General features: G+C 43.9%; 2 protein-coding genes across 5 annotated transcripts in view; one reads left to right on the top strand and one right to left on the bottom strand.

The window, feature by feature from the left end:
• The window catches only part of Schip1 (Schwannomin interacting protein 1), a 140,620-nt gene extending 115,694 nt beyond the window's left edge, over nucleotides 1–24,926 (bottom strand). Inside the window, exon 1 of the mRNA XM_086976889.1 lies at nucleotides 24,588–24,926. The gene's annotated coding sequence lies outside the window, so the exon portion shown is untranslated. The remainder of the gene's footprint in view (nucleotides 1–24,587) is intronic.
• LOC111254723 (uncharacterized) overlaps nucleotides 8,447–27,030 on the top strand; it is a 43,517-nt gene continuing 24,933 nt past the window's right edge. For 2 of the 4 annotated variants that reach the window (XM_022815872.2, XM_022815877.2), the window contains exons 1-2: nucleotides 8,447–9,951; nucleotides 20,199–20,287. In XM_022815872.2, the coding sequence (XP_022671607.1) occupies nucleotides 9,028–9,951; nucleotides 20,199–20,287 (1,013 nt within the window). In that variant the 5' untranslated portion in view covers nucleotides 8,447–9,027. The remainder of the gene's footprint in view (nucleotides 9,952–20,198; nucleotides 20,288–27,030) is intronic. The other 2 variants (XM_022815884.2, XM_022815893.2) reach the window with 2 other exon arrangements.

The raw sequence follows: 27,030 nt of genomic DNA on the forward strand, positions 1-27,030 counted from the left end.
CGTTCAATAATGTATAACTTTCAAGCAAATCAAAATAGTAGATTTTTAATTTTCAGATTAACTGAAAACTTGAGAAATTCGTATCTCAATAACTAGGCATTTGCGACTCTAATACCACTATATCAACCTTAACGTTGACGTTATTAGCCCTATATTCTCATCGATCAAATCGGGATGCATTAATTGATAGGCCCCCCTTGACGTGCTATTTAACGCCAACGTTCCTTCACCGAAATAACTAATTCAGCAATCAATACTTTCCGGTTACACAATCCCGCCTTAATCCATACCAAGGATGACGTCCTTGAGGTCCCCTGAGCTAGTCCACGTATCTTCAAAGAATTGCTCTTATTAGTGGGAAAACTGCGTAGGTTAAACATGTTGTGATGGATCGTCTTTTATACGATTTCCACTGTTACGGACAATAAATTGTCCTTTTTAATGTTTTATACTTGACCTCACCGTTCGATCTAGACACACTCAATGCAATAAGCAATGAATAAAACTACTATTAAAGCGAAGTTACTTGCCGTCGCTTTCACTAGGGACGTTCGATAGGTGCTCGGTGTTCCTATAAAATTAACGTTTTAAAAATTGCAAATTCACTACAAAGGCGTTTTTTTCTTTTATCAGCACCCTGCTCTAATTTGTAGCTTTTTCGAGCTTAGAGGTACCTACCTGACGGCTTTGCCTGTCTACCTGCCGCAGGTCGTCGGGCGATCGACCTGAAGCCACGCCTAATTGCAAGCGCACTCAACCAAGTTAATACTGATCCGGGTCGTATCGAAGCTCAATAAAGACCGCCAACAGCGGTTGGATGCAGACATAAGGATAATCTAAACTTAGTGAAGCAGACTATTGATCATTTGGAGCATTATGCACGCTTTTTTCGAGTTATCTAGCTGATGTCAACCGTAGCGATAGGTAGCTCAAGTTAGGAATGAATTAAGACACGACAATAGCTTGTTATTTATAATTTTTTTTCTTTATTTGTAATTTTTTGTAATAGACAAGTTGTATATGTATATGGAAACTTCCTAAAAAAAACTCTGCATTTCTAGTGCTTGTATTTAATACATTTAAGGGTATTACAGAAGCATCGTTGTAAACCAGTAACACCAATAGTGAACCCTCTTTATGTGCAGTCAATGGTGAATGTGAATATAGTGGCAGATACGAGCATTTGCTGTTATCGTGTACCAGGATAAAAACCTACCTTATCTAGCGTGTCACGCCATCGGATCACAGCGACTTCAAGGTTGCCTTTACGGAAAAACATAAGTAAATTTTGACCTCCGAGTGGCCGCACTATCTGTTATCGTTTTGTTACACGAGTAAAAGCGTTGTTCTCTTAACGTGCTTATGACGATTAGTTTGATGATACTACCCGGATCGCCTTTTACGTTCAGGTACAGGGAAGTAGCGCGTTTTGTTTCGTAGTTTGAAAAAGCAAGGTGACCCCAGCATAGAGACTGCGTTAATCCCGCTTGGCGGAAGAGGTCAGAATGATAAGAAGACGGGATCACTTAGGGATGTTATTCCTGATGCTATTATTACTGCCGTACAATTCGTTCAATGGGAGGCTGTGCACAACAGTGCTAAGATGTCGTTTGCTCTTTAGCCGGGGGCTTATCTAGCTACGGCTAGATGTGACATACAACCGGATAATATAGGACCGGCAACCGGCATAACTATTGAAGCCTATCCATTTTCACCTCGTCGTTAGTTGCTGGGAAAGGCTTCTTTGGTGGGGTGGTCGATATAACTCCGTATTCTGCGGGCTCAGGGATGGGCTTCAGTATAAAGAATGGGTTTCTGTGCTCTGAGCCTGAAGCTAGGGCTTTCATCTCAGAGACGTTACTTCTCGTCTTCTTGCATTCTAATGTGGGGGACACGACCGAAATGTGCCGTTTGCTTGTTCATATAGATTGCTATAAGAATGACAGGAAATAAATTCTAGAAGGGTGGTGAGAGGCCTATCTGCGCGAAGAGGCAGACAATGATGACAACGACAAAATGTTGCAGAAACAAGGAGCGCCTGCAAACTATGATACTTGTAAGGTTATATGGTAGTAGTACGACACTTCTCTGTATTTGCCATGACTGTACGACTGTAGAAGCAGAGGCGGCTATAGCTAAACTTAGCTGAAAAGAGAAAAGTATTCTGAACGCAAGAGAAAAAGACATACAAAGAGAGAGGGAAATCACGGGCCCAGCTACGGGGCATGGGAGGCGACAAAGAACTGGTTGTGTCTGACCAGCCGGGGTGATTCTGCTGAATTATGGCGCTCACAGCCCGTTACCGCCGAAGCGCCTTACCTCTAGCGTCATCTACGCAGCATCCTAGCTGGCGAAGCTTTTGCTAGCTTGATATCCCCCTCGAATCTCCAAGCAACGCCCCTTTCCTAACTGTACCCTGGACCCGCTCTGTTCAGAGCATCGTCGCGCATTAGACGAGCCAAAAGGAAAAGTTGTCGCCAAAAGCCACCCCGCTGCTCTGGCCAAATGGCCTGAAAACGGACGAACGTCACTATAGCGGCGCAGCGACAAAAGGTGTAGCGACCAGCACCTTACCGCCTGACAGAGCCCAGCTAACCAACCAAACGCCCGCCGGTGTGGTTGGGCTTTGGCAGGGGGTTGTTGCCGGGAAAGAAAGGGAGCGAAGAGGCTCGGGGCGTGGCAGTGCTACCAAGGGGGCATCGAATGAACGTTCTCTCGTCCCTTCTGTGACTTTTCGGATGACGAGCTAGCTCGGCTATCGTTGAGTTTACTCCCGCCTCCAAAAGAACCATCCACCACTCCCGCAGCTTACAACCTGGAGCAACTAGCGAACCTGGCACTTTGCCCAAATGTGAGCGAGACAACCTCCTGACAGCAGGAACAGCAGCAGCAATACTACCGCGTCAAAAGCGCCACCGGCGGTGGCGACTCGCAACGCTATATGGCTGTCACTAGCAAAGGGGCGCGACCGTTTATAGGTAGCGTTGAGTAGATACGTTCAGTCAAACAGCAGCAGTCGAAGTATGTGCTTCTTGTACGCCTTGTTGGAAGAGTCGGGGTGGGGAGGCTTACTTGAGAAGCTTACTTGATATACAGCGCTCTGCAACCTTTCGTCATCGGTGTTCTCTTGCGACACCTGATCTATACGCCTATATTTTACGACAGCCCAACTATTCTGACTAGCTTGTAGGGCTTTTCAAACCAAACTAAGATGAAGAATTTGGTTTAGGCCGAGAGCAACTGGTGCCGAGGACGAAAATGGGGCGGACCCGTCAAGTATAGTTTGACACGGTGAAGTTTTGTTATATATACAACACTGGAACGACAGAATGTAATACGAAGAACTTCCGGTATATTAGACTGATATCTAGGCCTTGATATTTACCGATAACAGAAACGAAAACGCGTAATCCATTGTCTTACGTATTCGCAAAAAACGCTGTTGAAGAAGGAGAAATTGTTTGAGCAGACAACTTCAAACTTTGACCGATAAGAGGGATTCAATTGGCCCTACCCACTCGCTGAGTCTTGTTGCTCGAGGCAAGCCGACTCGCTCTTATTTGATACTTGATCTACGATTAAACTTAGAAGATTTGTTCTTCGTCTGCCTACAGGTTTAACTTGCTTGCTTTTGCAAAACGTTATTGGTGAAGATATAAATTTGTAATATTTTCGCTTTGGAAAACAGGCACCTGCAAGGACGCGCCGTTTAGCTCAAGGCTAAGTAAATTCTTTGCAGTGTTTTAGTACGAATGCATTTTTACCGCAGGACAGATGCAAAAGGTTTATTACTATACTATAGTCAATTGAATAAAATTTAAATATAAGCCCTGCCATGTCTACTAGCTATCTGTGACTATTTGTTTATTCTAACGTGTTACGAAGATCCGATTTACTTGTGTATTAAATATGTCACACATCGCACAATTGTCGGCTCATGTTACTTGCATTGTTAACTTACTAATACCACTAGTTTTAAAGAAAGCTAGATCTCAGAATAAGATCTAAGATAAACCTTTCGTCTTGATACATTTCAAGCGTTAACAGGGTTTTTGAATTTTATTGTATTTTTTTTTTTTACTTTTAAGTCTCATAATCATCTATCGACCCAGTACCCCTACCTGTGTGGGTCGGCGTTACACTCAAAAACTGAGCGTTGTCTTAATACATTTATGCTTGTGCTTATAGACTCTAACGCAATTGCGGTACGTTGTTTTTTTTTTAAAGCTACTTGCTTTTGTGGGAATTTTTTGCGAAAGGTCCGCATTGCATTAGATTGAAACCTAAAATAGTACTATACGAAAATTCGAGTTTGCTATGGTTGTTTGCACTGGTGTAGAAGCTATAGTTGACAACTAGGGCTCAAAGCATTTGTTTTGAAAAAATTCAACTGTAGGAAATCTCTTCATATCGTCATCAAAGTCGTCATATCAAAGTGATGTGTAAATAGTTTATTTTTTTCCAGTGTATCCTATGCTGACAATCAGATTTCATAAGCAGTTGAGGGGTTTCTTACTTGTTCTACCTATGTGGTGCGCTATGATAGTTTTATTTAAATAACTAAATTCTAGCTTTAGTTAGTTCGGGGCCGAGAGGTACGTCTGTCTGATGGCAAATAAAATGTTTCACGCTTTTTATACAAGCTCAAAACATTACCAAACAATACAAGATAGACTCTGTCGAAAATTGTCTTAGGCCACTTCTAGAGGTGCATAATTACGAGATAAGCCTACGTCTCTCAGCTGTGGAATCCTCGACGTATGCGTAATAAATATCCTGGATTGTTTCTACCGTTTGAACAACATTATGTATCTACAAACAAAAAGGGCCTCAAAAGATATTGGACCAGTATTGCTCTACAGGTAATAAACGATCTCATTTTGGTTGTGTAGTGTGAACTTGTACGCTGTTAGACCTTGTGGGATTACAATAAGTTTCTAGTACAATCCAACTGCAAATAATTTTAAGTAAGTTCCAAAGAGAAGTCCCGAGGCCTAGACATGTCTAGGTGTCACTTTCTACATTCTATGGATATATTTTGCATCTACTTTTCTATGCATGTGAATCTACTTGTTCGTTCACAGATGGCATATAAACGATAAGTTAAATCGACTGGTCGTCTCTACGCCGTAATACTCGGGTCGTTCGAAAGGCTGTTCCTTTTTTGAATGAAAGTACCCTGTTCTTTAGATCAGCCCTCTTGCGCCGATACCCTCTTGTATATGTCGCAACGCAATCAGTAAAAATGGCTTTGGACAAAAATTTCGTAAGTTTTCGTGGTGTCAAGGCTACTGGGTAGCGGAGGGCGAAGCAAAGAAGGAAGAGGACGACAGGGTAGTATTAGGAAAGGGGTTAAATTCCAAAGCGTTTCAAGCGACTATTTTTCTAGGTTCTGTCAAGACCGAAGTCCAGAGCTGCCACAAGGAGAACTAATACGATTTTCACTATTGTCTCCTCGTTCTGTTCGCTTGGATCTACCGAACGGTCGGTTTTTCGGCTAAAATTGCACTGGAAAACTTTTACGACCGAACATATGTCTCTCTGCCTTTGACTTCACTAAGGAAGCCGCACAATTGAAGTGCCTTCGTGACGGATGATGTCAAAGAGGTCAATGGAATTGCGAACGTTCTCAGTGTCGGCGAGACCCAGATTGGACAGTGAGTTGGCTACTGCAATACATTATTCAAACTAACTAAGCTAGATAGAAGATTTACAGCATTGACTATTGTAACTTTAAACCTAGGCTCAACAAAATAGATCTGGAAAATTCCTAAAATACCTCTGGCGAGGTCAACGGCAGACCGCTAGCTCTTATTAATGGGGTAAGAGACCTACCGCTGTCTAGAGGAAGCTACAATTGCCCGTAGACTGATGCTGTTGCTATCACTGACATTGCCGATCCCATAAAAGGTAAACGCTAAACTCTTGGAGTTCAACACTAGAATGACGCTATCTACACTCCCCGGTGGCAAATTAAAGTAACCGGATCCAAGAGGTAATAGTGCAATATTTGTAAGATGTCGTTACGAATATTGGAACAACATCTTTGCCAGAAAACCTGTAGGAAATAATAACGAATGACTGAGGGCAATCTGCAAGATTGCGCCGGCACGGTCAAAGGGCCCATATAAGTACCTGCAAAGCATTTCATACTTGACATCAGTTACTGAGCAATCAACTGAAGTGGTACAAATGGATGGCCGACTTTGACTGATTTCTTCGTTATAGCACGACTATGATGAGCGGCTTTGGGAAGGCGGGTTGGCCTTGTTGTGCAGTAGCTGCATTGTTATATGCCTCACCTGTTTTACACGGCTGCCGCTATGAATGCTCAAAGGCATTCCAAACCTAGGTGGCGCATCTGTTACGACAGGATACGACGGATCCTCACCCGCTAAGCGCATGTTAAGAGGTGCATATTAGGCTAGAAGGCTTCAGAAGGGCTCAATTTAATTGTCTACAGTGTTACGCCATAGCGGTTTACTTTCATAGACTTACATCAATACACAAGAAAAATGTGCGGGCGCTACCTCAATGCAGATTATCATTTTAGCTTGAGGTTAGCAATCGCTTATGGAAACAGAAAACACATAGAATTTGGCATGCAAAAAGGGTGTATGCAAGTATCAGAAGACAGGCCATTAATAACAGTGGCCCGAAAGCTATTGGGACAAGATGATGCATTTGGAAGGGCGGTATCTGGCCCTCGATGTTTTCCTTCATAGAGAAATGCGTTACTCATAGTGAATAGCCTTTACCTCTCTGATGGACGCAGTTCTAGTTGGGGTTTGAGTAACTGATCGTTGATGTGTACGATATTTTAACAAATAAATAAATAAATAATAGTTCTCCCCCAAAATGGGGACATTGTTATTAATAACCATATTTATGAATTATAACAGTTCGAAGCCTAGCGCCAATTTACTGAAAGAAGAAAGAAATTCTCCAGACTTGAAAAAAATTAATTCCCACGATTAGTGTGGGCGCGTGGTTTTTATACCATTGAAAAGCAGGCATACTCCATATATCAACGGTCGCCTGAAGTGAAGTACTTTACGGTATTATGACGAAACGAAGCCTTGCAAGTCATCCGAATAAAGTAGGCTGGACAACTAGTAGAGCCGGCGTCTACAGCAACGACATGAATGAACAGAAAAGGCGATACTACAAAATAAGATAAAACAAAGAAGTGAGCAATCGGTATAACAACGTTTGTAATATCCCTTCAATAGGACACTACGCACGGCTGAGACGACGATTATTCGACGAGAAGACGAAAATTATACGATGCAGGCCTGAAAGTTTGCAGCTAATCTATTTCCCCTTCTTCGCTGTTAATTCGGGCAGCGTACGACAGCGCTTATGCGGAAAATTGGCTCCTATTTCAAACTACTGATGCGACAAGCCATACAATAAATCTATGGCATGAAATCCGAAACGTGTACTCTGTATATCCTTAGGGCGCGTTTACTCGACCGAAAGTATATGCGATCTGGAAACGTGTACTTTCTCACAATATATGATTTTCTAGCTGTTTTACTATGGCAATTGTCGCAGACCAAAAAAAATCACGATACCATAACGAATGTGTCTTAGTCAGACAGTTTTCGGACGAGAAGAAAATTATCTTTGCTAAGGCAGAAGTCTATTAAAATAGATGTCTCAAGCTAAGACAATTTTCGCATAATATAGGGTAACATTACATGTACGAATTGCAATAGTGTCCATGTATAATGAGTCAAGCGCAAATGGCTAATGCAATGAAACTTCAGACAGGCCAGTTAGCGATTGAATCTAATTTGCATCGAATAGTGCCTCGTTTTATCATACAATGGACCCATGAATAGGTATCCTTTAGAATAAACCGCTTCTAAAATCACCAAGTGGATGTCTACTTGAGTGATTTACTATTGCTTATCAGCCTTGAAACTTCTTAGTAATTAGTATTATATTCAAGCTGGTTGCCGGTTACCATTCTAATATCAAGTGTTATACAGTGTTAAACACGTTTTTTTGGTACGAACCAATGTAACCTTGACGACTCTTAGACGACATTCATGTTATCAGTCGAGTAGTTTGTCGGCGCCTATCGCCTAGTCTCATATGTTCGTTTAATTCTTCATACATCAAAGTGTATGTGTGCAACACTGATCATACACGCATATCTCTAATCTTCACATCGATGGAACCGCCCGTTTAAAGGCCTTCCAGTGGTGCGTCCGTTCAAGGGAAAGATTTTTCCTGCGTGCCATTCGTGCTTACCTTATTCTATAGCGGGCAAAAAGGGGGTATTATCAAGGATGTGGTGGAAGTTGTAGCAGTAGTGTCGTGCTATGCTATGTGGAGTCGGATGGGAAAGGGAATTCCTCATTTCCATCCTCCCTCCGAACCTCTCCCCTACTGTTTGACACAAGACACCAACTCCTCCTAGACCACCATCGCTACCCGCCTTCTCTCTATACACTCACTCCGAAGTGCGCCCTTCGCGCCCGACGGACACGCCACGGCCTCTAGCGATAAATTCCTCCGTGTGCTTACGTGCTTGTGCTCCTCTGATGCTGCTGTAACTCGGCCTATTAGCGTAAGAAGGTGCTATCGACACATCCTTGAAAAGACGAAGGAATACAAGGACACTGCTATTATTTTGGTGCAGGATACGAGGAGACACGCCGCATTTAAAACGGCGAGATAGATCATGTAGCATAGGGCTTCTTCCTATTTCACCGGGTTCTCGTGTAATTCTGCAGTCGTGGTCGGGACTTCTCCAGGATTCTGTGGTTAGGCACGTATGTGAACTCTCCGTTTTGGGACGTTTTTTACGTCGGAAGGAGCCAAAGCAAAAATTGGAGAGGAAGCTTTCTGTAGTGCAGAGAGTTACATGAACTAAGGACGCGAATTAGACAACGTGTTTTTTTCAGGTTTGGTTGAGTCTCGTTGTGTAACATTGTGCTAACTACTGGTGTGTAGCGGCACCTAGTCGAAGACTGAGGATTATGTGTTCATAAGATGGACTGATCTAAGCGAACTATGTGGTTATTTCGTGGACTCGATATGAGGCAATTCATGAGCTCCGTAGTGCTTGTAGCGGCCTGCCTCTTGGCAATGAGCTGTGCCATGATAACGGCTGGCCGCATTGACGGCTCAGTACTACTAACGAATCCAACCTCTGCTCCCGTGCCGGAGACAGAAGCCGTCGCCGCAGCAGCAGAGAGAAGCTATGTAAATACAGAGAAGCTCGTGCAACAGTCGGCTCGACAAATTGAGGAGGTTGTCGAACAGTCGGAGGGAAGATCAGACTTTAAAATATCGCCTTCTTCATTACAGTCGCAGTTGGACTCTACCCATACCGAGGCTCCCACAACTACGCTAGAAAAGGACAACACGAGAGTGGCGGAAGGGGGAACAGCGGCCGGGGCGGGAGTTCTATCGACAACGTCGTCAACGTCGAGTATAAATCCAGTTATCCAGACTACTACGGAGGCTACAAAACCTATGAAAGACAAGATATCCATGTACGCTAAGAAGGCGAGCAAGTTTTCCGAGAAGAAAACCTTATTTACCAAAAAGGCTGTAACTGATAAGGAGGACAAACTGGTGATCACGACGGCAGCGACTGCCGAGATCAGTTCGGCTGCTGGTGTAACAACAGTAGGCTCAGCCCATTTGACCAGCGACGACTCACACGTTTCTCCAAAAACGACTGGACCCGACTCGAGTGCGGCTCGCTCTAGCACAACAACAGACTCTATGATCGCTACAACCATCATGGTGATGCCAAATTCCTCTACGATTTCAACCTTGCATGTTGAAAACAAGCAGTTGTTGGTAACGAATGAAGATGACGATGAGGTTGGTCCCGGATGCACTTCGAAGATTCGATTGTCTGCTGGATTCAAACTGTGGAGGTCCAAGGATAAAAATAAGCTTAACCTAACGCTGGCTACCGATAATGTAAGTATAACGAATTACCCAGAAAGGGGTACATTATAGGTACATAATAGAATAGCAGCTTCTTATATACATATTTACATGAACTAGTTTCCTTTAGCTGGCTTCACTCCTTCCAATTTAATGACCAGCCTGCTTTCCGAACTTCTAGGTTTACGGCATGTGAGTGTAAGCAGAATATAGAGTATTAGCCTTTTTTGGAATGAGTCTATCCGAGTTGTTTTAGGTGATGTTTACGCCTTTCGAAAAATAGCTTTGTCGTTTGTTTCGTGGCATTCTTGCTGAATAAATCGTTTGTTCGGCTATAGTACTCCCGAGTTTGACAGTTACCTTTTACCAACTCGATGCGAAACTGCGATGCGAATACACCCAATACTGGCGACCCAGAAACCTGCTTGTAAATCAAGCAACCAAAGGCAGGTAGTGCTTTGTAACACTCCAAGCGATCGGGCGGCCCGTCCGTTTCTCGCGACCTGCTACGAGAAATGACTCCACCTTGCATAATAGCTAGGAGGGAGACGAATCACGCACTGGTCACCTGCCAGCTCTAGGAGTAGTAGATTTCTGTTCACTACGTAGTCGTTGCTGTAGGGTTGATTCACTAATGTGATGTTTTTTGCGGGTAAGTGACAAGGAGTGGCACAGCTCAAAGGTTGGCTAACTAGCTGCAGCTAGAAATAGTTAAATTCCTCTCTACTTTTGACTAGGGTATCTCGGAGAAGAGAAGATCAACCGCACACTGCCTTCCAAGAGAAGTCTATCGAAGATCGCGCAAAGGGTCTCTTTTTTAAAGGCTACTTGTGTCGTTTGAGAGGGCCAAGCTGAGCAGAGCACCCAACGGTAGTATGACGCGTAAGATCACAATTTATGCGAATATGGATTATCGAAGTCGAAATTCTTTCTTAGCTCCCAAGGCTCCATGGTGAACCTCGGGAACCGTTGATCAAATTCTAACGGTAACGGTTGGTCGGAGGGAAACGAACAAGAAGATCCTGCAGCAGGCGCGACGTCTAGGGGAAAAAAGAACTCCGAAAATGCAAATCGCTTTTTGATTTGAGTGGTCTGGCTGCTGCCTCTATATTAACTTTCTCAGTGTAATCCCCAGGCATGCCAAAAGTGAGCCATAAAACAGAGTCGCTGCTTGATTTTGTCGATACTCGTCCTTTCGAATCCGTGGTGACACACAAGTAGCCATACACGCAAAGAACGTGCGCGTTTTTAACATTATGGTCACTGTTTATGGAACATAGGACACCCAAAGACGCTCCATAATGTACGGTGATGTGAAACATTGTGTTGTCTTTGGATAAAGTTCAAGTCGTCGATGCGTCACGCCCACTGTACTTCGGTCATTCTAGACAGGCGAGGCAAACTTTCTCTTCTTCTGTATCTCACTGTTATTCACCATTTACCGTTTCTCATTTCTCTCGGGGCTTCTCTGACTTCAAGCTCAACGAAATCTCTGACTTTTCTTCAAGTCAAAGGCGCATCGGGGGTCTTTACGGGGTGTCGAGCTGTACCGCGCATTCGCCCCACTAACCCGTAAGGACCAATTAAAGGGATAGCAACGTTTCAAGGACACCGTATCTACATATTTTAGTTAAGGCTACCCCGCCTACGTAGCATGCATTAGCTGCATATAGCACCTCCTTGGTACAGTATCGGGTATTGCAGTCGGGGCAAGACTAACGTCAGCGTATTGAAACGTAGAGCGATTTCTGGGCTGTGCAGTCAATAGCGTGTTATCCAGTTCACCTGTACCTTGCGCTGTGGTACTGCGTGATCACAGGAAAAGTAAAGTATCTGTAGAAATAGAAGCGACCACGATCATAGAAGTACGATGCTTATCTGCCCCTTTGCTCGAAAGAGGCTGTATGTTAACAGGAACGACGACGTGTCGATTGCCGTTACACTAACGGCTCTAACATTCAGCAGCTTAATAACAACTGCTTGATAACGTCTCGGCAATTTTTTTTTTTATTTCGACCTGTGTGTTCCTGCATGAAAGTGCACGAACCATTCTTTCCTTTCATTCAAACGTCAATAGTCATTAATAATATAATTTGGAGCAAGCCTGCACAAAAACCTGGCGGTACGTGCATTGCCCTCGAGATTGTTCCTTATCGTAAAAATCGGACCCATCGCAACGTTCTATTGGAAAGTCGGTCATATTAGGTCTCCGCGTACAAGATGCAGCTGCTAGATTTTTCTACCCAGAATATATTCTCGATCACATCTCGATATTGCTCATACAATTGAATATCGGACGTGTGCCGGTCCATTATTCTACTTTATTTCCGCCTTTTTACAGAACCAGATCGCATGTAGAAACCAGATTCGCGTGTGGTATAGAGCAACTGAATATTAATTTGGAAAAACTGCCAAAATCAGCTGTGCTAGTTGATATGCTGCTAGCAGCAGATCGGTCCGCTAAACAACAACTGAATTCTGCGGTCAATAGTGTAGGAAGGGGCAGCAATCGAGGCCAATAAATGATAAGAAAAACAAGGCCTCTTGGGTTTTTTTCCGACGATAGCTTCTAGTCCCAACCATGAGGTTTGTGCCGTGTCAACCACGTCTTTAATATTAACGTGAAGTTTCAGAAGCGTGGGCCGTTAGGAGCGCTCATGAAACCCCGCCACAGACCTTCATAATTTGACACCCTGTTCTTTTTGGGCTCCTCTTTGGGTGTCGAATCTTTTTTAGTGTCGTTTTCTACGGGTTCAGAAATCGACACATGAACTTCGGCAGTGTATATTCATTGTAGCTCTTCCCCACTTCCGTTGCTTTGCGAGCTGACACGGGTATTTTAAAGGCGTCCACGTTAGGAAGTAAGGCGTGTACTGATATATGTCTGAATGTATGATATATGTGATTCAAGAAGTAACCCAGAAGCTTGAGTTTTCCAATTTTCTCAAGAAGGCTTCAACGTTTTGTTTCCCCTAAGTTTAACAGTGTTGTTTTTTTTTCTATAAGTTCAACTCTTCTAGCTGTACACCTAGCAGACGGATGATCAAAAATACATTTTTCATTGCTACTTATCACGTTGTGATAAATTTGTAAGTCTTCCCGACACAAGCTACCGATTCCGGCTTTGCTCTTACGAATTTTTCAGTGACGCCTGCAAACACACCCGTTAAGGAAAAAGAAGATAATCAGATTAACGCCAGCGAAAGCTATAGTTCCGTGCATTCGCAGCTGGCAACGAGATGTACTTCTCTCTCGCCTAGGCGAGGGAATAGTCCAAGCTGAAACGTCAAAGACATAATCGGACTCCGACTCGGTCCTAACAAGAAGAGCGTGTATAGAACATCCATGGAACGGACAGCCTATTCACCGATTAATGACGAGCGTGCATCTGACCCTTCTGCTATCTCCACCTCTCCTGCAGCTGTCCGCCAGGAGAGCGCTAGTTTTGGGCAGAAGGTTGTTTTCTCTTTAGAGCTTTTTTCTTGCCTCTAATGAGCTCAGCTCTAAATGATCAGTCTCTTAGGAGATTTCTTTTAGGAGGATGATCTATCCTCATCCACATCTAAATATCTACATCTAATGAAAGGAAAAGGAAGCTTTGTGCTTTTCCTGTGGATTGTATATGTACTGCTGCTTGGCTGCGAGTAAGTCCAGCCGTGTCACTGCGGTAAAGTTTCGTCTGTTGGCCATTAGCCGACGATCGCAGCAGCATCGCAACTCTACAGTATTTTGTGGGTTTTTGTCGGGTGTTTGTTAGAGTCGGCAATTAATGTATGCTACTCTGACTGGGTAAGATGAATGGCGTTGGAAATAGGAAGAAGCGTATGGTGGTCTGTGTCACGTGCCCCGTGTCGGTATTGTAACGCATTTCTAACTTTACATTGAAGGGGTTGCGTTGTGTCATTGCTTATAGTCAAGAAAAGCGTTTACAATACGACGCGCTGTGCACGCTGATGCTATTTAATGGCGTTGAGCTGCGGTGGGCGTCAGCGGATGTTTGCGATGGAGACTTCCTGTTTCATTAGTTCGATATTTGGCTGGCTGCTGGTCGTAGTACTAGGTCACTGGCAAAGGTTGAAGTGCAAAGGCCTGCCGTCAAAGCAACGAAATGGAATCAACAGTGATTCAGGATTAGAGAAGTCGTGCAGCCGATGGACCCTAGTACAGAGGTCCAATCGATGAGCTGAGGGGCGGATTTAAACAGATCTGTAAATCTTCTTGGCAGCAACAGCAACAGGGCTAAGAGGGAGGACCAGAAGGGCTGGGATCTAATGGCAGCGCCTGTACGCGGTGCATCGAAGGCGAAAGGATAGTTCGAACAAAGAGTAAGAAGCTTCTGGCAGCAAGATATATCTTTTAGCGGGTCTCTCTTCTTTCTTGCACGCTTTCATACAGTGGTAGGTTCCGTCAAAAATCCTCCAGCCTGAAGGAACGCCAGTTATACGACTGTCATTTGTTGAAAACACAACCGTCACCCTCGAAGCAATTTTTCTCATGGGCGCAGTTTTTTACACGAATAAAATGACTGCACCAGATTCCGGCCGACGACAAAGTGAGCCCTAGTGAGAACCAAATTGCATATCAGAAGTGTGCTGGTATCTAAGTCTTTACAAATTCAATTCTGTTCGGCTAGATAATTCTAAATCGAGCGTGTTGTTTAAATATTAAGCATTCAATTTCATCTTTATGGTACCATATGTCAATAATTGTGATAAGCTGTCGCCCAGTCCAAGAGAGATCCTTGGGTCATTGAATGATTGGCTTTAGCGTTATGGCTACGCCGTTTGGTTCCGCCGACGCGTAGAGCTGTTTATATGGTGTAAACTAGGCAACATAGAATATCCAAGTATTAAATTCACTCTCCTTTATCTGGATGACATATATCCTGCACTGCAGCTGTCACATCATCTCGAGTTCACTTGCAGCTCTACGATCGATTGGCATCCGTTTATGGGTAGAACGCAACGTAGCCATTAGTGGGCAAAGCCGAAGGCATCACTCGGAACGCGACACTGGCGCGGGACGGCAATTTCAGCAACCGCTGCTACGGCCATTGTTCGCGTTTGAGCGATGGTGTGCTAAGGCCTGACGATAGCAGCGACAGCCGCAATAGCAGAAACGACTCAATTTTGTGTGAGTGCATTAGCAAATTCGAATTTGCCTACGCGCGCCCCGCCGGATGTCAACAGCCCGCAGCACTTCCGGCTGCATCACGAACCTTCTTTCCCTTTTACTATAAACGGGCTGCCCCCTAGTCCTGCTTTCATGTTCCCACCCGCATACCATCGGTTCAGCAGAACTATCGTAGACGCCTGCGCATCGCTAGTGGTAAGTAACCCTTCACCAACACTGCCACGACTATGATGCGAATTCCTTGGATGAATGGATAGTTTCGGATTAGGGTCGAGGAAAGACCCGTCAGAGATAAGCATGCGACTGACACCGTACTTCCAATGGTGTAGTAACAGAATCAGGGAAGCAGTGGTGCTACGCTATGGTCGCTAGCTATTTGACGTCGTTGTAATGCGGAGTAGCAGAAATCAGCTTAGGAAAAGTACAGGACTCGACTAGCCTTAGGGTCAACCCTGTGCCAGCGCTAGGCTGGTGTAATAGTTGTTTTATAGCCGTAAGAGGCAAGCATCCAGCGACAGAAGTAGTAGCAACAAGCGTACCGTGGCGCCTGGCAGGCCAATGGGTGAGTGGCCGGTTAACCCGTCTGTCTGTGAAGAATTGAAGTGGTCTGCAGAACTGTCACGCTAGCCGCAACAACCTAGGGGACACAGCGGAAAGATCATCCTAAAGCGCTGTAAGTTTCGGCAAGAGGCGATAGGAGGATCAAAGACCCCTGCCGATCTAAGCAGCAATGACGCCCCGTAATGGTTCATTATAATCAGCTGAATTGCTAATTGGTTCAGCTTGCGTTCACTTACCTTTTTTTGTTTAACAAGCATCGTACACCGACCCACAGAATGCTGACACGCGCCTGCGGATAGATCTTGAGTTTTCCTTCGAGTATGTATTTGGATGCACAGGCGAAACCGCTGGACTCCCCTCTAAGCTCATGCCTCTTTTGTCAGTTCACTGGCCACGTACGGGTACATAAACATGCCAACGTTGTGATCCAGTGTTACACAGAGGCCCTTTTACAGCTTTGCATGATGGTGGTATTCCTTTTGGACTACTCTCTGCTTTTCTTCTAGTCTTTTTTTCCGGATTCCCATAAGAACTGGTAAGCAACCACACATTAGTACTCGTTGCTATTTGCATAAGAAGCTGTCGGAGAAAATAGTCCATTCAGATTTGAACCTTCACCTTACCCTTTTGTCTATTGTAAACGTCACTCATACGACGTGCGGCGTAGCTATAGTTCGGATCTGAGCTACCTACGCAGATATTTTGGGGATACTTTACTGCACTATAAAGACTAGGGTTACGTTTAACAAGGATCCCGCTTCCTGTCTCTGTTGACCAAGCTCCAGCTTAAGGGGTGCTCACTCTCTCTCAAAGAAAGCAAAAGTTCGCTGTAAAACTGTATAATCTAAGGTTTCTGTAGGCGTCACTATCATACATTCTATTCTTCAGCCTTTAAACTCTGTCAAATTGAAGTATTCTCGAGGATGCTTAGGTGCTTCCTACATAATCCAAGCACGTAAATGAAGCTATGCATAAGGCTACGCTCAATATAAAATAACGAGAAAGTATGTTGAGCAATTTTTGCACCCTTTCCTTCACTACTGCTTACCTGCGGCAATGATGTTAAGTCCCTAAGACGCATCACTAGGTTCGACTGCTTAGTTCAAATCAGGTCAGAGGGCCAGAACAACAAAAAGAGGCAGGAGGAACAGCAAACACTGTCACTACATGCAGGTATCATGTAGCCTCCGCAGGCGGCTCGACTTTGAGCTTCCCTTATATGTGCGTGTATGAACAGAAAGTCTGAGGCCTTGAAAAGGCCATAGGCCAGTATGGCTTCGCGGGAAGTGACTTTTACTCTAGGGACCGGATGGTCCGACAGGCGAAAGTGTCGTCTAAGGCTTTTTTCTAACCTCGACCATCGAGCGTCGGTCGTTCCTTTACCCAAGTCGGGCGCAGCAGAAGCATAGACAGACAAGCGGCCGGGGAGATCAAGAGGGCAAGCAGGAGAAAAGCCAACATTAACGTTAGCTATTTCTAAGCTACTACGCCACCCAGCCACTGCTGCCAGTACGGCGGAGCGCTGTAATTAACGCCGCTGTCGTTGTCGCCGTCGCCATCGCGGCTGTCCCCCGTTTTGCTGGCTGGTATCGCTCTGCTGTCACAGGCGATCCTCATTGCCGGAGGGGAAATCTGCCTCCCATACTTGGGCCAGTCCCTCAGTCGGCCCTAGACCTTTTTTCTACAACTAAGAGGTCCCAGGCCTCTGAGGCACCTTCTCATCCTTCTTGGTCGTCCACCACCCTCGCACGTTAGCAGCGAATATTCGGTACAGACTAAACGAAGCGAGCTGCGTTTGCTTGCTTTCCTATTTGGCTTGCAGGACCTCCATTAGCGACCGCTAGAGACTGTCTCGGCTGTTCCAGCGTCTCTTGCGTGGCAGCGTGGTAGATCGGTAAGCCAGCTTTCCCACTTTTGTATTGTAGTGAAGCGGAACTAACAGTCAACTCTCTCTGAGCCAACCAATCTCAGCCATCTGCAGATATAACAAATGTTGAGGTGGTGAATGGCAGTGGCGACGCCGTCGGCGGAATACAGACAAACGAGAGGTGAAGCTGCAGTGGTATTCTCTATCCCACCAAGCAGCCTTCTTTGTCGGCAATCGTTATAGCCAATAAACCTCTCCCCTTCCAACACCAGCTTCACCTAACGAACTCTGGTCTGTTGAAATACCTCTTCATAACATACTCTACTGTCACTTTCCTCCGTATGACAACGGTGACCTGAAAGGATATGATAAGTTGAATGACACATCTTGCACTTGATCTGTCAGTGACCTATGATTAGTTATATTATACCAATGAGTATGTATCCTGTAATGTACAGACAACTGACGTAAAACGTCGTAACAGCGAAAGCAACTGTGGGGATGTTGGACAAAGAATCAAATTTATATTTGACTAGAATGGGCGATGACGGGCAAGACAACGAATGCTTCTGATTAAACTGTATCTTAATATATACCTCAGTTGTCTGTCAGACGAGAAACACTCTGACTAACATCTCCGTTTGATATCCTGGTTTAGTTGACAGAAAGGAAGACCAGAAACAGCTTCACCGGTCAAAGGACATCCGGTCAGACAGATAGCCGGCTTGTCACGTTTGAGGCTAGTCATGCTGCGCCAAATGGAGCCAATTTTCCAGAAGGTGGCTGCGTACGGTACGTCGGCTTTACCGCGTTTTTTGGATCTTTTTAACGGTATAGCAACGTCCGAAATATCACGACAGGATCACGGGAACCGTCCCGATTATCATTAGCCGGTCAGCTATGACTAGATGGCTGAGTAGCGGTTTGGTGACAAGCCGACCCTTTTAGCCTTGGCGGGACTGATTGAACTATTCAACAACTTTTTAACCTCCCTTTTGGCAGCTGGCCACAGGTCTGTTTGCTAATTGACTGATGCTTGGCCTACTAGGCTTACATAATCAGTACACATTGCTGTTATTGGTCACGTGTTGTTGTCTTGTTTTTTTCCCCATAAGCGTTTGCTGCTTTGATTCTAGCGACAGGTCGCATTTTTGATTGAGCGACAACTAATATATATATATAGTTGTCAGGAAATTTGGATTACTTTGGATTATCTTTGTTCTACCCGTAGTGAATTTAGACTGCGCTAGAACCTGCCGTTGAATAGTGTTGATTAACGGCTTATCAATAGATTAGTCTAAAGCGTAACAGCGTATTAAGTAATTTTGTAGAAGTACGGCCTGCCTGTGTCTAGGCAGTTGCATATGCCTAAATCTACGCCTACAGAAATGGTCTCATTAGGATATTATAATGGATACATTTTTTTTAATATACTCTCAGCCAAAATATGTGTACTGCTTTACGTTAGATCTATGCATAAGTACATTTTCATAAAAAACTATTCTGCCAATAAAGCATTCTTTTGCTGGCCTGATAGCCTGATCGTACCAAAGTGGCCTTGAAATATACCAAAAACCCAACGACGTGCATCTCTCAAGACGAATTGCTAGACACTTGCAGACAAAACTACACGCGCGAACCTATCAATAACGTGCTTCACATTTACAGGTAGAAATTTACGTTTACCTTTATATATTTATGTTCATATTGTGCATTTATAGGTGTCAAAATATAACAATAAAATTACCGAGGTTTTCCTCATCTACGCTCAATCTGTGAGATTCGGGCCTTCTCTCCTTCGTTATCTTTTGTAAGACAATATTTTTAAGAGTTCGTAAAGTGTGGCACTCGATTCCTGTTAGGGGTAATTTTTAATGGGCTAAGCAGACCAAAATAGAGATGGAGATTTCGGTTAGACATCCGCGACGCATGTATATACCTCAACTCGTTGACCCCAGACAGCTATAACTTTCAAAATGTTGGGTTGAATTGATTCACTATGATTGTTAACGAAATTGCCAGGCTGGGTCGAGTTTCTTTTCGGCATCAGACAGTCGAGGATGTTGCTGGAGAAATTAGCTTTCGTTAGAGTTGGTATTATTTAACCAAGCGAGTACATTGCCTTGGCTAAAACGGCTTAGCTTTGTTTTATATATCCAATCACTGAGCCCTGTTGGCGTATGGGAGTGCAATACAAAACCCAATAGCATTGTAATTATACGCTTCCGTCGAATTGAGCCGCGGTGGGTAAAGTTCCGTCGAAACACGTTTCCCTGTAATCCACTGACAATCTAAAGTAATTCTGCAAGCAAAATTAATAAACAGATATTGATTGTTGCTTTTTAATACAAGCATATGTAAAACGAAAGGATTTGCCATCAAGATTTAGAAAAATGATAGAAGTATGTGCCGATTCTCCGAGCCCTTATTCGGTCGCGTTGGAGGTCATCCATCTTCACATCTAGGTGAACCTTGCAAAATTGCTTTCCAAAGGTCAGACGGTCTGATCAAGCCTTTTCTAATATGACGACGTTGTTAATAATACATTTCGTGATTGGATATAAATTATGTCGAGAAGACAATAACTCACTGACCTGGCAAGTTAATATCCACGAAAAATAGACTAATTAAAAATATTATTATGGATCATAACCGTATCATTATTGTTGTTATTCTAATAGTCAACCACTCGAAATTGACTCTGTTCTCTTCTTTGCAGTTGAGCTGTTCGATTTCTTCGGGGCTTTCTGTTTCATCAAATACAACATCCCATCTCGTCCTTGACGCCCAAGTTGGAGACCAGATCCGGTAAATGAGTCTAGGCGTATAATAGCAAGAAAACAATGATCTAAGTATATTACGAAAATTGTTACAACAAATGCTTTTAACAAGGTCAAGGGAACACTGTAGTTCTAAATTTGCATGACTGAGAGCTTAAATTCTGGCGATCCGTACGAGCCCGAGAAGCTTTGGGGCTTCTTAACATGCACAAACAATAACATACCTCTCCATAAGCGTTTAAAAGTAGTTTTCGGTAGCATCTGATCCATTCAGCTTGAAGTAGTCCAAAAAAAAAGCGGCCACGCGGTCTCTCACTATCTCAACCTATTTGGGCCAAGCAGGCGATCTCTTTCAAAAGCCTACAGAATTTACCTTACAGGTAGGAACGTTTACAGGCTAAGATTGGCATAGCCTACAAGGACGATAAGATGCCGAAAAAAATGCGAATATAAACAATGGATATATGTATTGTACCGCTTGACCTTATCATCACCACATGACAAGCTGCGTCATCACTGAACAGTCTTATACGTCACGCGCGATTTATGGCAAATATTAAAGGCCACGTTATAGACCCTAGCTGTCTTTATCAAAGAGGTAATTTATCTAGTACTACCTATGTTATATTGTGACCCCGCGTTTTTATGAAAAATAATGGAGTCGACTCTGTAGACTGTGTCCAAGAAGCAGCTTTCTACCGTAAATGTCTCATTCGCTGTTTGTCAACAGCACCTTGGTTTTTTTTTTGTGTAAAACAGTATGTTTTCCCTAGGGTGGACTTCATTTGACGCTTTGGCTCTCTTTTATAACATTAGAACTTTTAAATAACCAGACGGTAACGCGTAAGTGCAAATACTGCAAAACAACTGCGGAACAAGCGCCTAATTTATGAACAAGTAGGAACGCATTCGGACTACGTTGTCGCTTCCTGCTATCGCCGTACCGTCCTTTACTGTCACTCTGCCTCTCGGTTTTATGTCGAACCTCTTTATCTACTGCCTGTCTCTCCTATGTACTGTTAGCATCATAAAAATCTAATTAGATACAGTATCCTCTTCCATGTTTTTATCCAGCCGAGCATCCGTTCTAACTGTAGGGAAGGCGGCGGGGGCGGCGGCGGCAGCAGAAGCAATGACGATTGCACTGGCAGTCACCCAGCGCCTCCTGTACTACTTACTTGATTCGTTGACATCATTTGCTTACTTCGGTAGCGTTTACTCCAAGTATATATATATGTACGACAACTCTTATCATTGCACTTGTTCAATATGCTTTATATACTACTTGTGTATCAAATACGTATCTAGCTTTATTTGAAAATTCAATACTTTCGCATCGGCTTTTTTGTGCTTCCTTAGTACAAGATTGCAATATATATATTTCAGCTTTGATATCGTATTCGCAAACGAAATACAAAGAGTTCGTACCTGACTGCCTCACATCTTGCACCTCCTTTGCCTCTTTACTGTGGAGGCCAGCCTCTATCAATTTAAAATCATATCTATGTCTCACTGCTATCAAAGCTTGGGGCCCTGCATTAGTGACTACATCTCCCCAGGATCAAAGGAAAAGGTCGACGTATGCGCCACTAAAGCTCTCAGGCGTGAGCAGAGCTAGAAAGGGGGCCCAAAACAGAGAGAGAGAAAGCACGCTACCAACTTCCTAAAAAGAGTGAGAATTCAGATGTCGTTGCGCGAATTACGATAGCGGCATGGCACTCAACTGTACGAGCTTGGATTTCTGCAGCTTCAAATCTCTTAACTGATAGCGGCGGAACCCGCAGTGTCGACAGCGGTGAGATTGACGGCGACGCCGTCCAAAACGGTGGAACCAAAAGACCTGCTAAACAACTGAGGCAGGGAAAGAGGCAAACGGTGTGGGTGGTTTGCATAGGTGATGGGGGCAAAGGCTGCCATAGCGCAGAAGAAATCATTGAAACTTACTAGTCTCCTTCACGAGCATCGCCAGAGAAGTGCAACATACGGCAATATGTTTCCTTCGTAAACATGCGGAAGTTCGCCGCACTAATACTTGCGACAAAAGCTGAGTGTGTTTAATTTAAATCTAAAAATATCATTAAAAATTCCCGTGTGAGTGTAATATTTACACTGGTAAAACCACTAAGATGGCAAAGAAACTAAGCAATTAAGTATTACGTCACATCCCTAACCTGGGCCGAATAATCGGCGCGGTAGGTCAAGTTAGCCCAAAAATTTTAGACCACCTATTCATAGGTCGTTGTAATTATAAATAGCTGAAGCAGTGAGATCAATGAACGCTGCGTTATGTATCCATTATATTTTGATTCATATCGAGGAGAATAGAATAGGGCCTTAATTACCAATTCTCATTTATGATCCGAACGAAATCTTGATAAGGTCACTTACGATTGCAGGTTCACGACGCTCGATTCGTCACCGGTCTCACGACCACTTTCAAGTGAGACCCGCATTGAACGCGATACCAAAATTTGTACAGCATCTCAATATATCTTATGCGGTTTAACAACGCCTCTATTTTTTACAGAAACATAAATTGCTCCAGGCTGCATGATGCAGCGGCCTATCTTCCATTGCTCCTACTATTTTTCGTAGCCACTCAAAAATTGTGTCTCCTGTATCATCTCAATTGTTTGAAATCGTTCAGCAAATGCTGACAAGTATTATAATGATTATGTCTTGCCTGGCTCCGCTTTCCTACTTACTATTACCTATTACAGTATCGATATATGCTATTATGACATCTATCGAAGTATAACAATAATAATTAATGAACTACTTTTTTAAATTATGTCAGAAACATTCGTGCCTTCCGTCCCATAGAAGAAGCTGTCGTCCATAGATCGTTGAGGGTCGGTGTTCGAAAGCAACTTGACGTCCTTCCATGAAACTTGCTATAATATTGCTACATACAGTTTGAAAGACTGTAGCAGGAGAGAAAACTGATAATAACCTTTACTGCCATAGATAATTATAAGCTTGAACGCGAAAGCAGAACATGATAGAACCAGGTAGACACGAAACGCGTATCGGCAACCACATTAATTGAAATATATTTAAGTCTGTTAGATGCCTGTATTTTATAGTCTACACCAAAAACCTGATACTAGCGACCGATTGTCCTGCGCGAAATTAGCGACGTTTCAAAAGAGACGCTTTAACATCGTTATGAGCCAGTGTTTACTGAAGTAGCATGTCTGTTGTTGTTGTTGTTGTTGTGTCCTGTACTTTTACTATCAAACACGGAGTACATACTCGTGCAGTTGACATAACGCATACGCAGAGTCGGCTTCACTTTGCCTGTGTCCTCGATAGAAACGCGTATTTCGCAAAGGCTTAATTTCTAGTTGTAGCATGGGTATGTTCGGCAGTCTCTGCTGCCTGCAGAGACTCAGGACACTTCAAAAATCACAAATGCTTGATCCGCCGTAGTTTGCCATAACATGACAACTATCCACGATCCAAAAATTGGCTTCTGAATATGTTTGGGAGGCTACAGGTTGATTGATTGCCTTTGATTTTCCCATTTGTTATGATTCATTCGTGTTTCATTTTTTTCTAGTTTTTATTTGTCTTTTACCAGTTTCATATATAGACACTTTTTGCCTACTCGAATACACAATCCGTCGTTTATAACCAATATGCCAGATGCAAGTTTTCAAGAGTTAGGTAAAGATTGTTGCGGATGTACGCGATTTGGGAGCTAATCTGAGTAAACTAGATTCCACGCAATTGCGAAGTGTTCATTGATACCTAACTCACTTCCCGGGGCGTTTGCTGTCGGTCTATTACGCGACTGGGCAACATAAAATGCGACGCCATCTTTTGTAGTAAGCACAAAACGTGTTCTTTCTCTAATCTCAGTTCCTTATGCGGTTATTATTACAGCTAATGCACACGAGCAAATTTACGTTTTGGCAACGGTGGTAAATTGTCAATTATTTCCCTCTGCGAACACCTTCTTACTTCACACCTCATCTCTCATTGTCGAAAGCTACGTTCGTGCACTCGCTTCCAGCTTCTGCTACGGTGTGATTGACATTGAACTTATGTAGCTTACGAGTCTTCCCTTATCCTGCTATCACGAATAAATTCAGTGGCAATTATCCAAAGCGAACCATATGCCGTAGCACGTAAACGTGAGTCCCTGTGTGTGTATAAAAACTGTCCAAAATACAGCTAAATATATACGTATATTCATAGAAGTAAAGGAGAACTTAGCCAAAATGGCAAACTTTCAGCTGTATAACGTCAGATCGCTATTAGCAAAACAACAACAACAACAATTGAAAGGGAAAACAATTCGATCCGGGAAGAATCCTACTTACGATACAATGAGAGGCAAGGGAACCAGCTGTCCTGACTTCTGTCGCTCTGTTCAGAGCACTGAGACGCAGGCGCATTCATATGTCGTGTCAGGCCGTTAGTGCAGGCCGTTCCTTCTCTTTTTGTGTCCAGAAATTGTCCCTCTGAACGGCCGGTATCTGTTGTTGCACAAAAACACCACAGCTGGCTATAAAAACTACGCGCTATCACAGAAGACCGCTATCACAGAGGCCGCTGCTACCATCTGCAAAAGGCAACGGCTGCTTTGACTGCTGCCTCTAACGCTGTTGCGGGCTTCAAGTGCACGTGAAAAACAGGAGGCAAAAGAAAAAGTAGACTGGGTTAATTTCGTCATCGCTGTTCTTCCCCTGAGGGCCTACTCTCTTCACCTTCTAGTGACTGTAACCGCTTTTGCTTCGCTATGAAAAAAGATTTGCAACGCACTGTCCTGCTTCTTTAGGTCCTTTTGCCTCTACCGTCGCTCAGGGTATATGTATGTACTGTCACTCTTGTCGCTGATGCGTTTTGCTGCTGGCATTGCTTAAACAACGAAGTAACATTGGTTCGGTCTCATACCACGCTATTCGGTCGAGTCGACCGAGTGACGCCGAGAATCAGTGTCCAGGCTCAGTTTCGAGCGCACCATCTTTGACTCAAGACCTCCGCAAAAACTTCCCGCAATTCCTCTCCTTTCGCCTGTGCTAGGTGAAAACTATAATATTATAATTGTAAAAACGTTCGCGTAGAATAGTGGTGAACACCTGAAATGAAAATGGTTAGATGGTCACATCCAAATTGGGTTGACACGTTGACTAAGGTTCCCCATTAAAGATTGCGGAATCAATATATATTTTCATGGGTGTAAAAACTAAAACAACTAGTTTAACTGTTCTCTAAACACTGCCGAAAAGCAGGCGCCGTATCGGTCGAGATTGTCGTTTGCTTCCCATAGTTTTGCGGTCACAATTCTGTTGTATAATAATCGCGTTAGTATTTATGACGGTGATGATTCTGATTTCGGGGGTTCGACTACAGCGGAAGTCGTAGCGGTCAGACGAGGTTTTTTTGCTTTCATTGGCTTGTCGTGACATCGTACGAATGCGTGAGAATGATATTTGCATATGAAGTACATCCAGCTTACCGATTAGGCAGTTCTGCTGGCCATCATAAAAGCAGTGACAAAGATAAGAATATATAGGAGCTTAGCTAGCTAATGAGTACAGGTCAGGCATAACATTGAGGTGGCCTTATTTTGTTTCGCCACACTTCTCTCAATGAGGCACTTTTTTACGTAGCGAGTCCGTCTATTCCTAAGGGAACTCCATCAAAATCCTGCAAGGAACCGACAATTAGAATCGAATGACGTGTTAAAAATGTAAGGACGATTTGAGGACTTTTCAAAATGGCGGTAACCACTTCTCTAGCTTTTTCTCATCATCTATATTTTGCATTACATCACGGTTGGGCTATCACTGCCGCTATTGGTACAAGAAAAGGTCAAGTAAACCCTATATAGAAGCGTATTACGGGTTGTCATGTCAATACGAGACGGTTTCCGGTCTATGCAAAGCCACTCATTCGATACAGTTTTCCCGATTTACATAGAAGCAAAAAAGCAATTTTAACATAAGTTTCTGACATAATAAAGCTTTTATCCGTCATCAAGATGCTATAAACTGCTTGTGGCTCCCTCTTTCATTGCGTATCGCACACCTTCGCAATAAATGTTACCACTACAAACACACTGTCAGCATCGCTATAAGCATAAGATTCATCAAATCTCCCTGCCCTAAAAACCACGTATCGGCGTTCCGTCACAGTTAGGTTACAGCTACCTCCACAGCTTCTACCGTTACAACTGGTGCCTTGTCGTGATTCCATTTCGACTTCTCTATCCGTCAGCGTACATGCAGCCTGCGATCCGCCCGTACGGCCCTGTGCAGCGGTTTGCCTTTGCTCCGGCGCCATGCACTGAATGATTTCCTTTTGTTTATTTAGGTAGAAGTAGAGCGGAGGCAGTGAAACGGGGAGGGCAAGGTGAGACGATGCTGGCAAATGAGCAAATGGAGCTTGTGGACGTACGTGCTTATTCTTTCACTGGCTTTCCACTATCGGTTGCGAGAACAGAGAGCAGAAGGCCTAGCGGAGGTCGATATAGATCGAAAACAGTTCTCGAACGAACACTACAGTCGTTTCTGTGCCTGTTTGAACGCATGACGTAGACATCCTCTAAACGTCATCCTATCTCCTTTCGGGGTTGGTGTGTCAGCGGTAGTAGCGATGGCATGAGCCCGTCGATACAAAGACGATGGGTGGAGGTCTGGGTTGAAAGCTACTTCGCAGACATCGCCACGCGGAGTACTATTAGTGGAGGAGAGGCGTCGAGGGATCGTCGGGTTCGACTGGACGGCCGGTGATATGTGCCATCAAGCATATGAGCGCGCT

The sequence above is a fragment of the Varroa destructor genome, unplaced genomic scaffold (genome assembly GCF_002443255.2).
Source record: "Varroa destructor unplaced genomic scaffold, Vdes_3.0 BEIS01000001.1, whole genome shotgun sequence".
NCBI lineage: Eukaryota > Metazoa > Arthropoda > Arachnida > Mesostigmata > Varroidae > Varroa > Varroa destructor.